This window comes from Tursiops truncatus, chromosome 2, assembly GCF_011762595.2.
Source record: "Tursiops truncatus isolate mTurTru1 chromosome 2, mTurTru1.mat.Y, whole genome shotgun sequence".
In the NCBI taxonomy this organism is placed as follows: domain Eukaryota; kingdom Metazoa; phylum Chordata; class Mammalia; order Artiodactyla; family Delphinidae; genus Tursiops; species Tursiops truncatus.
This window is the reverse complement of record NC_047035.1, coordinates 33,530,975-33,545,324: the sequence shown is the minus strand read 5'-3', so window position 1 is coordinate 33,545,324 and position 14,350 is coordinate 33,530,975. Positions and strand designations below refer to the sequence as shown.

The window sequence follows — 14,350 nt, the reverse complement described above, 5'->3', positions numbered from 1 at the left end:
GTAACACTGCCACTGCAAGCTGTCCTGCATCTGTTTCACAGGGTGCGGTGGGACCTAGGAGAAGAATTAGGCGGGGGGGACATATGAAGGGGGACATATGCTGTCCTGCTTCAGGAAAAGAACTAGTGGAACTCAGATGTCTTCTGATGGTGCACCAGGAAGAGACCCTCTCAGCTCTGTTCAGTGGGCCCTGCTCCCTTCCTGTGTATACACTACAGACAGACACTCCCTTCTAGCCTGCAGGTGGTCCGACTACCACATACTTGCATTTGTTTACTTTGCCTCTTGGAAATATGGACACAAGGGCATTTTACTCACTTCAGAGCAAGGGGTCCTTTCCTGGAAGACTGTACGGTCTAGAGAGCCTCAGGCATCACACATCCCCAGCCAAATAGTCTCATTACTCTCCATCCTGTCGAATAAATCAGAATCACAGCTAAGAAAAATCTTCCCTAAGAGAGGTGTGGCCTGCTCTACTCTGAAAAGTAGATGGGCCTCGTGTATAAACAGCATTTTGCCTATTGGACTGTAAATGGTGTTGGAGTGCTTGGAAACAGTTGGTTCTTTTAGTGGATTACCTGTTTCCCCCTGAAAAACATTGTTTCACAGGATTTGCTAAGTGCACTCTTCCTTTGTATGCAGTATGGAATTTTACATCAGCCAGCCCTGATGGGTCAAAACTCTGGAAGCTTTGCTACACCCCAGCCATCAACCCTAGCAGTGATCTGTGTTCTAGAGAGGTGGCGACAAAGGGGGGCTAAGTACAGGCTTTCCGGAGAGATCTGAAAATAACAGTACATTAGCAAAAGAAAGAGTTGCTTCCAGATTTTCAAAAATAGTTAAGGAGAAGGCATTTGTAACCACAAGGTCTGGTCAGTAGAGAACACGGACATGCTAGTGGAGGGTATTGGAAGGAGAGCCGGGGAAGCATGGAGGTGGGAGGAGACAAGAGTTTAAAATTGTTTTCCTTCTATAAAATTCCCATCATCCCCCAGGCAGTCAGTTTTGACAGCATCCCTCACCACCTCCCAAATTTCCTCCGTCCAGAGTCCTGGTAAAGAAAGCACCCCTCGCAGGGCTCCCACCCATTACCCATTCCCGGGCCCCACACGGGGCCTCCCCGTAAGTCTGCTGCCTCGTCTCCACTTCTGCTCCATCCCTTGCACACTGACCCCTGATGGCTGCTTCTACATGTCGCTTCCTTGCTTCCACTATCCCGCCAACAAGTGAGATACTCCACCATGCTCTGGCCCGGCAGTCAGCTCCCCCATGCCCTGGCTCCAGGGGACCCTTCCCGTCGTGTGCCTTGTCCCTCATGTGTATGAGGCCAAAGAAACGTATTTACCACCCATGGAGTACTCAGAGCGGGTCTAGCATGTGGTAAGCACTCAGTTGTTACTGTGATTTTATAAGGTCTCCTTTGCTTGGGCTTCACCTCCCCTTCTCCCTCCGTCTGGATGGACTCTACCCCACCCCCTTCACGAGAAATGCCCTCCTCTGGTCTCCTGTAACTGTCTGATGTGGGTCACATTCTTATATCTGACTGGCTCACAATATTTACGTCCAGGGTTTCTCTCTCTTTCCGGAATGAAAACACCTCTGGGTCAAGGACTTTCTCTCACACCTATTTATAAGTCCTCAGCACTTAGCACAGTGTGCTGTACACAGTAGGTGCTTATGTTAGACTGTGACATCCTTACTAATAATGATCACTCTACTTTATTAAGCATTCCCCGTGTGCAAGGTGCTGGGGACTTCTGCTGGGATTAACCTTCATAGCACGCCAATGAGTGTTCCCATTAGTTCTGTTTTACGGCGTAGGAAAGTGAGGTTCAGACGATGTTTACTTGCCTGAAGTCGTAGGTAGTGAATGATAGGGCTGCAATTTGAACCCAGGTTTGTCCACTCTTGAACTTGAACTCATAAGGGCTCTGTTATACCCTTATGAAGACAGAGACTGTGTCTTTCCCTAAGACAGCATTGCACATTGGCAACCCGAGGGCCAAATCTGGCCCACAGATGTGTTTTGTTTGGCCCATGCAGTGTTTTTTAAAAATCAGGAAATTTTACATCACCATCTACATCTCTGGCTTTGTCGGAAAATCTGGGCGATCCAGTAACCCTGAATCTCAGCATGGTGATGCTGGGCTGCCGCCAGGAAGCAACTGTCCCTTCCTTTCTCTCCATCCCTCCCAGACATGGTCTGCATCAACTGTCCAGTTCCGTTCTTCTCCCCCAGAGTGTTGGCACTAGGAGTAGGTCAGTTCTTGGTAACACAGGACTGTCTACATATTGTAGACTGTTCAGCAACCCTGGGCCTCACCCAGTAAGTCAGTAGCGCCTTTGGCATTTTGGCACTCAAAAAAACATTCAATCGTTTTGGCACTCGAAATCATTTTGGCACTCAAAAAAACACCCCCCAGACGATTCCAAAGCCTCTGGTAAGGGTGCCACACAATCCCATGTTGAGAACCCCTGGCAGACAACCCCTTGCACCACCAGGGCTGGCACACAGTAGGGCCTCACAGAAATAGATTAAGGAGACTTAGAATGAGATAGCCGTAACCAAATGTTTCCACATGTTAAAAGTTCCCATGAAAACAGAGGCGAAAAATGAAGTAATCAAAGTATTTAAAAAAATAAATTATCTGGAGCAAATTCAGTGCATTCCCCTAAACACCTGTCCCACCGTGGAAAAAAAAAAAATTAGTAATAACACATTCCCGTTGAGGCCTTTCCATTCTGCACGCCTCGGTTCCCACTGTAATGTTAATTGGTTATGGTTTTCTTTGCTTCTAGTCCTTACATGTAACAAGAGTTACTGTGCAGCTGTCAACCAGACACCACCCAGGAAAGGCTGCATTTAAAGGGCAAGAAGCAGAACTGAATCACAGGCAGTTTTTCTTCAGAGAAACATTGTTAATAATATTTTTGCCTTTTGTTCTAATTATAAAAATACTGTTGCTTACAGTAGAAATTTCAGAATAAAGTACTAAAAGCAAAAAAATCACTCATAATCTCATCACCTGGAGATAATCAGTTTCTATTTTTGTGTATTTCCTTCCAGTCTTTTTTCCTCCAATGCACATATTTGTGTCTGTTGTTAATAAAAAAAAAAAAAAATTTTTTTTTTAGCTCTTTGAAAAATTGGGCTCTTACTGCTTATAAAGTTTGTCTTGCCATCTCATGGCTGTACCCGTAATCAGTTTAAACAATTCCCTATTGCTGGACAGAGAGCTGCTTCCCAGTTTTTGCTGTTATAAGCAACACAACAATCAACTTCCTCATTCATAAATTCTTTCGGTTCACTCTGATTGCTTTTATAGAAAGTGTGATGTGCTCACCAGCACAGAAAGACATTATCCCCTCCACTGGGAGATGGTGTTGGCCCTGGATCTAGAAAAGAAGGGTAAAGAGTAGACTGAGGCGTGGAAAGGAATGTTCAGGCAGGGAGAAGCCCACATTGTTGAACTTGCATCTCCTAGTGTGGCCAAAGCCAGGCCATCTGCCGGCAACGAGGGGAGTAGATGTGGGGCTGGGGACTTGGGTTTGGAGCTGTCACTGCAGGAAGCAAACAAGGGCTTTTAACCAAAGGATGAAAACTGTTCGGCAGCACTGAGAGCCCAGTTGAGGTCACACCATGGGATTGAGTAATACAGGCCATTGGCACAGACACGCAACTCCAGTGAGGCTGGGAGACAGAAGCTAAGGTGGGGTGTGGGTAAGGGTGGGGATCGTAGGATTATCTCAGGTCTGGGAAATGGACTGACAGGTCAGCCAGAGAGCCTCATGAAGTCTTTTCCCACCCCAATAATAAGTAAAAATAGGCTTTACAACTTAGCAAACAGAACTAAGAAATTACATGTGCCTGTTAAAATGGCTTTTACAGACCCAATGTGAGCTGAACAGAGCCCCTGAGTTGCTTTATGGTATAATAATAACAACAGTGAAGAATTTCTACAGAACACCTCAGTTTACAAAGTGCTTTATACACTATAGCGGCACAGTCTCTTGGGGTGAACGTTATTAAGTATATGCCCATTTTACAGAAGGCTCAGAGAGTGTGATTTGTGTAAACAGACAGGTGGCAGCAGTGGAGTTGGGCTCGAGACCAGCACGAAGGACAGAGTGGTGATCAATCGTCCATTCTTCTGCCCTTGCGAGATGACTTTTGCTGGAAAACAAATGTATCCTGAGCCTATGACTTTGACCTCCTTAGCAAGATGAGTTAACCAGGTGAGCTACCAGGAAAAGCTAGTTGTCTCCATGTTTAGAGAGTGGACTTAGTATTCTACCTGCCAAACTGGTTTCCTCCCTGTGCCTTGAACAGACCAGGCAGGTCCCTGCCACAGGATCACACCTTCTCCTCTGCAGGTGGATCCTACACCTGTACTCTTCTCCCCCAGATGTTGCCGGGGCTCACTCCCTGGCCGCTTCAAGTCTTGCTTAGATATCACCTTCTCAGTGGTGCCTTCCCTGACCAACTTGTTTTCATTGTGCCTCTCCCACCACCAGCTCCCAGCGCTGGTACTTCCTGTCTCCTCCCCAGCTTTATTTTTCTCCATAGCATTGATTACCTTCTAGTATCTTATACATGCTACTCATCTTCTTGTTTATTGTTTGTTTTCTCTACTAGAATGTAAATGTGATGAGGACAGGATTTTTGTCTGTTTTTCTCCCTGATGTTTCCTCAAGTCTAGACCATGCCTGGAACATAGTAGGTGCTCAAAAAGGAATGGTTGAATGAGTAGCAGTAAAGGTATTAGAATAAATAAAGACTTCTTAAGAGCACTAGCATGGTGTCGAGCTCATAAGAGGGAATCCGTATGTGTTAGGTCCCTTTCTCTCCTTCCCTTCTCCTCTGTTAAATGCTATGTGCTCAGCACAGTCGTCTCTTAAAATTAAAATATTTCTGGAAGGGATAACACATTAAGCCTTGACATCCAGTCCACGCAGCAGACGTTGCTGGGGGAAACAACCCACGGTGGCCCTCAAGAGAAGTGGATGAGTCGTACCCTAAACCAGTCAGCATCTCCTGGTCCATCTAATGGTGGCTGAGAAGTGTGGTCACAGAGGACGTTTTCAGTGCAGGGGAAACGGGAGACAGGCATAGGGGACCCAGATGGAGTGAGGTCCCCTCTCCTCTGCATGCTGGAATTCCTGGGACGTCTGCTCATCGACCTGTGTAAGGGAGGCAAAAGTTTTCCTGGACCCTCTCAGGATCCCTGGCTGGATTTGAAAATTAAACTGCCAAAGGCAGATTAGCAGGAGAGAAGCATACACACTTATTTAATGTCAGTTTTGTGTGACACGAGGGCCTTCATAAGGGAAGGAAGACCCAAGGAAACAGATTTGATATTTTTATGCTGTGTCTGATGAGGAGTGGGCAGTCGTGGAGGAATATGATAGCTTAAGGAACACGAGGTCAGAGGAGCGAACTGGGGAAACTCAGCAAGGCCTGTTAGGATCCTTCTCGGTGTTCCTTTGTCTTCGGAGACAAGATGTACCTCTGGGTATGGGAGGGCACCACTCACGTGAGGGTTTTATGGGCTGTTTCAGGGGAGAAGGGTCAGGGGAACTGTCAGAGTGACCTTCCTGCTTCCACTGTTTTCTCAGACTCTTTCAGCTTAAAATATTTCATATGCTAAGTTGCCATATTTGGGGGTAGATTGTCCAGAACCCCATCACCTGCCGTGGGGTTGCAGAGGGTCCCTTCTCTTCCACGGGGGCTCTGCTGAGTTACTCATTTACCCGCTCACCCCTTCACCCCGACTTCATTCATTCAGTACATAAGTACCAAATGTCCACATGTGTCTGGAGCTTTCTGGGGCCTGGAGAAGTGGTGCTGAAGGGTGCAGACAAAGGCTCGTGGCTCCCGCTCAGGTACCGGGGACAGACCTCAAACGGGAAAGACTCACCTTTGGGCCTGACTTTCCTATCCTCCTTTTGAGGTCTTCTCCCTCCCAGGGCCTTCCTCAGGCCGCACCGGGAGCCAGTGGCCTCCCAGCCCCCCTCCTGTTCTCACCAGCAGAGCAGCCTGTTCCCTCCCGCGCTGTTCCTGAAAGTCAGGGCCAGATGGAAGGCGGTGGCCCCAGGAGAGCCGGAGAACTGGTCGCGGGGAGAAAAGCAGGCCCAGCCGAAGAAGATGCCTCTAATTCCCGAAGGGGAGGCCCACCTGCCCCAAATGGCGGGGGCCGGGTGAGGGGGACGCCCAGGGGGTGGGCGGGGCGTCTGAGGGGGAAGGTGGCCAGAAAGAGCAAGTGGGACAGTGAGCCGTCAGGGCTGATTCTAGCGTGGGAAACTGGAGGAGAAAACGCCCCAGGAGGCTTGAGGGAAGGTTTGCTCTGAAGTGCACGTCAGAATCCCCCGCATGGCCACCGGGAAGCCCGCCGTGGAGTCCACATCAGGCCTGACAGGCCTTTCTCTGAATTCGAGTCCGAGGGGAGACAACCTTCTCGGGAGGGACAGCCCGTTTGTGCAGGTTTCGGGCCCAGTTTCAGTCTGTCCCCCTCCACAGCCCACCATCCTCAGCTGGGCTCTCAAGACACACCCCCCACCCCCAACCCCTGCCAGAAAGCTGCTGCCCACCTCTCCAGCCCTGTTTCCTGTCCCTGCCTGGTGTTCTCCATGCACCCCGGCCTTCTCACCGTCCCCTGAGGAGCCACGTGTCTCCCTGCCTCCCTCACCCCCCGTTCCAGGCTGTCCTCAGGAGCTCCGGCATCTTCTTCTCCTTCTTCCCATGTTCCCAGACCCTACCTAGTCTTCATACCTCCGCCAGAGCCTTCTTCAGCTCTTCCAAGAAGCCTTTGCTGGCCACCGGCAAGCATCTTCTGTTCCTCCCCACACACACCCAACCTCTCCTTGGACGTTTCCATAAACGTCCTTGTATGGGGTCGTTATCTTGAAGTTCATGACTGAGCTGTCACGCCGTCTAGATTGTAAACTCCTTAAAGACAAGGACTAGGGATTAAAATTCCTTGTGTCCTGCACAGACTTACTACCATGCCATGGACCCGGAACCCCTTAGATCGTTGTTGATTGAATCCACTTCCCAAGGCCAGCCCAGGGAGAGGCTGACCATGGAAGGGGCTGAAGGCGGAGGCAGTCAGCATCCCAAATGTGCCTGCTGCCTTTGGGTCTCGTCTCTAGAAATAGTCCAGTTGCCTTGAAGAATTCATATTGCTGTCAGAGGGGCTGCCCTTCAAAGGGTCCTCATAACTCTTGTTATATGCAAAGTGGAAAAGGTAAGGGGACTGTTCTCGGCATTTCCTGCCTCTCAATTGAGTGAGGACAGAGAGATGATTTACTGGGCATTTCCTAGCCTTTCCTTCACCATAGGAAACCAGTCTGAAAAAAAAAAGGTGCAAATTTTAAAAAGATGTGTGCCTGTTTTGAAGGGGTTGGGGAGAATTCCTGTGTACCATTAAAGTGAAAAGAGAAAACTCTCTAATAGCCCGAACTCTGATCTAGAGACACATAAATTTCTACCACCCTTTGAGAGCTCAAAGCTCTCAAAAAAGCTGTCCTGGTGCCGGGAGGGTGTGGGACAAGGAGAGAAAGGCTGTGAGGTGTCGTCCTCTCTCATCTCCCCACTTCCAGGTGACCAAAGCTTGGGCTTAGGGTGGTGACCAGGTGCCCTTAGGTATCAGCCATCACCACAGAGGAGTTGGGGGCGTGAGGCCTTCATAACCTGTCAGATGTTGGTTTCAGTTGGAAACAGTTAAGTACCTCCACCCTACCCCTTCCCCTGAGAGAGAGAGTGCCAGAGGAAGGGGCCAAGAATGGCGGGGCTCAGCAGATGTAAAAGCCTGATGAACACAGAGGCTTTGCTTCCCTTCCACTCTGCAGCAGGAGTCCTGTTAGTTTCCTAGGTTGGCCCTAGCAAAGTCCCACACACTGGTACTTAACTGGGTGGCTTAAAACAACAGAAATGTATTCTCTCACAGTTCTGGAGGCCAGAAGTCTGAAATTAAGGGGCCTGCAAGGCCATGCTCCCCTGAAGGCTCTCGGGAAGGATCCTTCCCTGCTGCTTCCTAGTTTCCGGTGGTTGCTGGCAATCCTTGTAGTTCCATCACTGCAGTGTCTGTCTCCATCTCCATGTGGCCATCTTCCCTGTGTGTCTGTGTCTTCTTCCTGTGTATGTCTGTCTCTGTGTCTCTACTCTCCTTATAAGGACACCAGTCATGTCGGAATAAGGGTCCACCCTACTCTAGTATGAGCTCATCTTAATTTACATCTTAGTTACAACTGCAAAGTTCCTATTTACAAATAAAGTCATGTTCACAGGTTAAGTAAGACTTCAGTATATCTTCTGGGGGACACAAGTCAACCCTCAATAAGAGTCAAATGTTTTTTGTCTGTGGTTTCATTGGGAAGCCTTAGGTAGCTTAAACAGTGACTGTGTGTGTGTGTGTGTGTGTGTGTGTGTCTGTCTGTCTGTATATGTGATTCATCTTTATATATAGTGTTTTATATACACACACAAATACCTATACATATATGTGTGTGTGTGTATACATATATATATATATATATATATATACGTACAAATACCCATATATATAGGTATTTACCTATATATACCTATAATGTAGTAGGTATTTGTAATATGTATATGAACACCCTTGACTTGTATTTACACTGTCATATATATGACACCGTATAAATATATATGACACTCTATGTAAGACATTATATAAATACAAATGCCAGGTATTCGTGATTTGTATATGTGCTGCATGACACAATGTAAAGAAATAAATATATGACACTGTATAAATACGAATCCCAGGAGCAGTCCTGACTCGCGCCCTAACTTTCTTAACCTAAAGAAGAAGACCGCAGAGCTGCACTTACTCCGTGCCCTGTGGTTTGCCCACTGAAGAAATGGTGGGAAAGGTCTGTGTTTGCCCAGGCTGGACTGTGAAGAGGACTCAAGCACGCAGGGTGGACAGCAGCGCCGCCTGTCTGCCCGGGTGGCCCCAGTGCTACAAGGCGGCCGCTCCGCTGGCCGTGCTGCGTTCTCCCCTCCTCATCTGCGTGCTCCCCAGACCCAGAGATGTGAAGTGGCTCATCCAAGTCCACAGAGGCACAAACAGTTCCAGAAGCAGAAGTCGGCCTCCACGCACCCAAAGGCTTCCCATATTCATGTCACCTCCTTCTCTATCTCCTCCTTGTCCCACTTTTCCAACTGACGGTCAAATTTTCGCTTGAGTTTCTTCTACTGGGCATGCCCGGATAGTATAGGTGGTTACCAAAGTGGCACTATTTTCCCTTCAAATGAGCTGAGAAATTATTTTCATAGAGGTCCAGCCACATGCCAGGTTTAAAGTACTTTGTGTTCAGTTGTTTTGGAGTTGTTGGTGAGTGGAGGTAAACCTTTTCCAATTTTATAAAGGATTTTTTTTTTTTTTCATTTTCTCAAACTCCAAACTGACTGACCAAAAGCTTAATCTCATTTTCTGGACACAGTGGCCTTCCCTGGATTATCTTTCATTAATAAGTTTGGGACTCAGGGTCTCTCACGGACTGCCTCTCTCCTAAGCCTTTGAAAGTGACCTTCAGCAGCCCTGGAGGGCTCTCACCCTCACACCCTCTCCTCTGCCCCAGGTGGCCTACCTGCTCTCCACCCTGTTCTCTCTACTTCACAGGCTGCCTGACTTCCCTTCTGAAAGCCCTAGGGCTTGATTTGCTCTGCATCCTGCTTGCTGGGCTCATCCAGCAGGGGAATGGCCAGATTCAGGAAGGCCTTTTAAAATGGGGCTCTGGAGCCATTCTACTTGGAACCTTTGCTGGGGGATTTTTTGCCAGGGTCTTCGCCACTCCAGGACTTTCAGCTGGACGGGCAGAGCTACCATGTTGCCTCCTACACCTTCCTCTGCTGCCCCTCACTTCCTCTCACCCTATCCTCCCCATTCAAGAACACCCCTGCCTCCACCCAGACCAACTCCGAGCTCTTTGCACGGTGCCCGCTCCACAGCCTCTGAAGGACAAGAGGCAGAGCTCAGCGTGACACTGCCTGAGTTCACGTCTGGCTGGTGTTCAACATATACTAATTCATTAAAAGCCTAAATTGTGGGCCTCAAACTTTAGGGAGCATCAGAATCCCTTGGGGAGCTTGTTAAAAATGCAGGTTTCCAGCCCCACTGCTGAGACTCTTACTGAGGTTTCTGGCAGAGCCTGAGACTCTGCATTCTTCAGACACCCTAGCGGATTCGGGTGCCGGTCGTCCAAGGGCCATCCTTGGAGAAATGTGGCTTAACCCTTGGTCAGGCTGGCTGACTTGGGACCTCTACTGTGCCAAGCACCGCCCAGGGCACTTAGAGGAGGTGACAAGGTGGAAGAGAGGAAGCGTGAGGGCACACACTCAGGCACAAATGTAAACCAGGTGGGCATGGGCTGGGGCCTGGGGAGCTGCGTGGAGGGAGGGTAGCTCCAAGCGTGACTGCTCAGGGACCGGCACAGCAGGGCCCTGCGTGGAAACACTACGGGGACAGTGACTCTAGAGACCTTGCATTTCTGCTGCCAGCGCGGGTGCCGGTGTGGGACAGGCCATCACGCCAGATGAAGGAACTGCTCCTAAGTGCCACATTGTGAGAAGGGAGCTCCTGCAGCTTCACCCCAGAGTCAGCCCAGCATGGAGAATAGACACTCTGGCTTTGGACTCACCCTGTCTGGGTGACTGTCACTTTTCTACTCACTGGATGAACTTGAGTAGGCTACGTACTGTCTCTGTGCCTTGGTTTCCTCTTCTGGAAAAGGAGGACAATAGTACTCACTTCCGAGGGTTATTGAGAGGATTAAATGAGATAATATGGGGCTTCCCTGGTGGCGCAGTGGTTGAGAGTCCGCCTGCCGATGCAGGGGACACGGGTTCGTGCCCCGATCTGGGAGGATCCCACATGCCACGGAGCGGCTGGGCCCGTGAGCCATGGCCGCTGAGCCTGCGCGTCCGGAGCCTGTGCTCCGCAACGGGAGAGGCCACAACAGTGAGAGGCCCACGTACCGCAAAAAAAAAGAGAGAGATAATATGTACAACGTACTGAGCAGTGCTGGGAGCAGCGAGGGCTCCATGAACACGGACTATGGCCTTTGTTCTTACAGCTGCACCCCTGCCTCACAGCACATCTCCGAAGCTGCCTTTTGCAGGATAAGACCACATGAATGATTTGGATAGCCCACGAATGTCTTTGTGCCCCTGTTCCCAGAAAGACTTCGGTTTTCCCTTTCTCTCCCTCTGAAAGCCCTTGACGCCCTGCAAGTGCCAGTTTGGAACAAGCAACGCTTACTAAGGCATCCCCCCTTCCTCTCCAAGTGACCCCACCTCGCGGGACACGTGCGCCCTCCCAGTGATACTGAAGGAAGCACTCAACAGCTGGGGGCCAGAACTTTGCAGCTGAAAACTCCGGGTTTGAATTCCCAACCTCTGCCTGACGAAGGCTGTGTGATCTACAAGGCGAGACAGGGTTCAAGGGTAGAATCAAAGGCTCCCGAGCAGATGCAGAAAGGAAATGAGCAAACACGGAGGCCCAGACGGCACCCAGTTAATCCCTCTGTGCCTAATTCCGGTGCTGGTCTCAGCCTCAGAGGACGCTGTGCCTCAGTTTCCCCCTGCACACGTGTTGCACCGCATGGTAAACTAACTCCTTTTGCAGTATTGGGAGCGCTATCAGTACTGGCTCTTTATCCTAACGATCAGCTGTGAGCATCTAAGAGTTGCTATAGCTTTATAAATAAATCTCAATTTGTCAGGATAACCAGGTAAATACAAACCAGCCATCCCCCCGCCCTGTACCCTCATCAGTAGCGCATGTCTAAAAGGCATCCTGCCTGGCACAGCAATGCTGTTTTGTGCTCATCTGGCATGTGGCACAGATATCCCAAGGTGAGTGTCCCTGGGCCAGAAAAGTGAAAAAGGACAAAGCAACATGTCTGCTAGAGAGACTCAAAATCCTCTGAGCATTTTCAAGATGGAGACCGTTGCCACCACATCCAGACACCAGCTGTGTGTCGCTGCCGGGGAAGACCCTCCTCTGTGCTCTGTGCAAGGCCCTGGGTCCTGCAGGGTTCACAGCCAGGCCCCGTGGGCCGACCCCCCTCACCCCGGTGGCTCCCTGGCTGGTGGGAAGGTGAGGCTGGGAGAAGGGCCAGAGTGTGCTTGGTTGACTGTGTTGAGCTCAGAGAGGGCTTCCCATTTGACTTGGCGAAGGAGAAAAGTTCTTTATTTCCCCCAGCCTCGGGGCCTGCCAGCCCCATGGCTGAGGGAGCAGGCTTCCCTCCCTTCCCTGACTTCCACACTGTGACTTGCAGAGTTCAGTGAAAAGTCCCATCCAGGACGGGCCTGGCTGGGTCTGCGTCGCGCCCGTGTGATCCCCAGAGCACACTCGTTCTCCCCTCCAGCTCAGCCAGGCGGGCCTTTCCGGAGAACCTCCCGACCTGGCTTTTTTTCTTTCTTTCTTTTTTCCCCCTAAGACCAGAGCCCAGTTATTTACCCAAAGAAAACAGGGAAGTGACAAGGTAACAGAGTACACATGTTGTGAAAATATGCAGGCTGAGGCTGAAGAAAAGAAAACATTCTTCCATAAGTAGCTGCCTTGTTAATTCATTTTTTTCCCCCAGATTAGAACCAGCCATTTCTTGTGTTCCTTCAGGCACCTTCTGTGGTTTCCTGACAGCTGCCTGCAAGGGGTGAGATTTGGCTTGAAAAATGGGCCATCGGTCATGCTTCAGGGGCAGGGCAGAAACCAAAATTCCCAGATTGCTCAAATTCACTGCTCCCTTTCTAGGGGGGAATGAAAGAGGGAGAGGTGGCGGGGAGAGGATTGTATAAACTCTGAGGCGTCACCTGATTTTCCATAAGACACGACAGCTCGGTAATGAACGGTCCTTGGGACCAGCTTTCTTACCTCCTCTGTAGCTTGTTTCCGACCCCTGGCAAGCCTGCGCTCTGCAGCCTTGAAGAGCAGCTACAGGCTGATTCTCGGCAATTAAAAATAATATTGGCCCTGATAGAGGACTCTTGGGTGCCCCCCCCCCAACACACACACACACATACACACCCTTTTCATTCTGTGCCAAAGATCACTTTCCCAAACCTGTTCGGAACAGCTGGCTGTGTCCAAGGAGCGAGCTCCAGTCCTGCACACCCTGAGTGGACCAGGGAGTGGCCAGGGTTATTAATAGCATTTGCTCTGCCTGGTGTTTGGGGCAGAAAGGAGGGCGCCTTTTGGGGCCATCATCAGTATGGAGCCTGATTTTTCCTCTCTGGATCCTTCAAACCTCAGGGCCGACAGAGAATGGCTGAGACAGTCTGCAGACAGGCTCACCCGGCCAGTATCCCTCAGTACAAATCTTCATGCTTCTCATTTCCCCCCTCCCCTCAATGTTCCCAGTCTCCTTTTCGGCCTGTGAGTGTTGGCCCACGGCTTAGCCTGGTTCCTTTCAGGAGAGGTCACACCGCAGAGGCCTGGGCGGCCCCTGTTAGCATTACTGTGACACTTTCTGTTAACGGGAGGCCTCTGGAGCTGGACGAGCTGTCCCAGCATGGGGCAGGCCTATGTGAGAGAGTATGACCTGTTGCCCTTTCCCAGAGAGGAGGCCGGTGCAGGCCTGAGGTTGAGCTGGGGTCGAAGGAGCATCCTCACCTCTTACTTACGGCCATCGAGTTCGTCCGCTTCCCACCACCAGAACCCAGCAGCCTTAACCTCAAGACGGGTGGACATTCTACTCTCTCCCCACATGGCTTGCTGTGACCACAAGGCACCTTCCCAAGAGCCCAGGAGAGGGCTAGACTTCAGGCCTGGAATGGCCTTGCTTCTCAGGTTGCATTCAAGCTGAAGTGGTAAACCTTGAGATGGAGGTGGATTGTGGGTCTGGGGATAAGGTTTGGCCTTCAGGTGAACCTCTCCCATTGAGAATGCTGGTGGGTAGAAGTACTTCCCATCAGAGCCCATGACCTAGTTGGTGGAGGGAGTCTCAGAGCACCAGTATTTGGGGCCGAGGCTGGGAAAGGCCAGCCGTGCCCTCTAGTGAGCCTCCTTAGCATGGGTCGCCAGGTTCCCACTGGGGCAACATAGCCTCTCCCCACACTGGGCCAGTCTCCAGGCTCTAGCCTTAGGTGAAAGACTGTTTCCGACGATTGTTTTCAGATACTCTACATCCAGTGCGTGAAAACACAATAGTGACAGGAAAAATCCAGCACACACACACACACACACAAAACACAAAGGTGGTCCCATCCCTCACTATGAGAAGGTCAGAGGACCCTTTTCTCATCTGAGTCCTTGATGTGCCTCCAAGGGAAGCAGTGCCTTTGAACTCGGCCGCGTCCACCGCAGGCCCAGCTGCGAGG

General features: G+C 50.3%; 1 protein-coding gene and 1 long non-coding RNA gene across 3 annotated transcripts in view; one reads left to right on the top strand and one right to left on the bottom strand.

Moving 5' to 3' along the window:
- RAD51B (RAD51 paralog B) overlaps window positions 1–4,852 on the top strand; it is a 688,762-nt gene extending 683,910 nt beyond the window's left edge. The window contains exon 11 of the mRNA XM_019922136.3: window positions 4,081–4,852. Within this exon, the coding sequence (XP_019777695.2) occupies window positions 4,081–4,196 (116 nt within the window). The 3' untranslated portion in view covers window positions 4,197–4,852. The remainder of the gene's footprint in view (window positions 1–4,080) is intronic.
- On the bottom strand, window positions 3,889–12,977 carry LOC141277957 (uncharacterized). Of its 2 annotated transcripts, XR_012329933.1 has the most exons (3): window positions 12,906–12,977; window positions 5,016–5,181; window positions 3,889–4,174 (listed from the first exon to the last, which is right to left on the bottom strand). It is a non-coding gene; the product is annotated as an uncharacterized lncRNA (long non-coding RNA). The 2 variants fall into 2 exon arrangements; XR_012329934.1 differs by lacking the exon at window positions 3,889–4,174 and having other exon boundaries at window positions 4,830–5,181.
- Window positions 12,978–14,350: the final 1,373 nt, after the last annotated feature.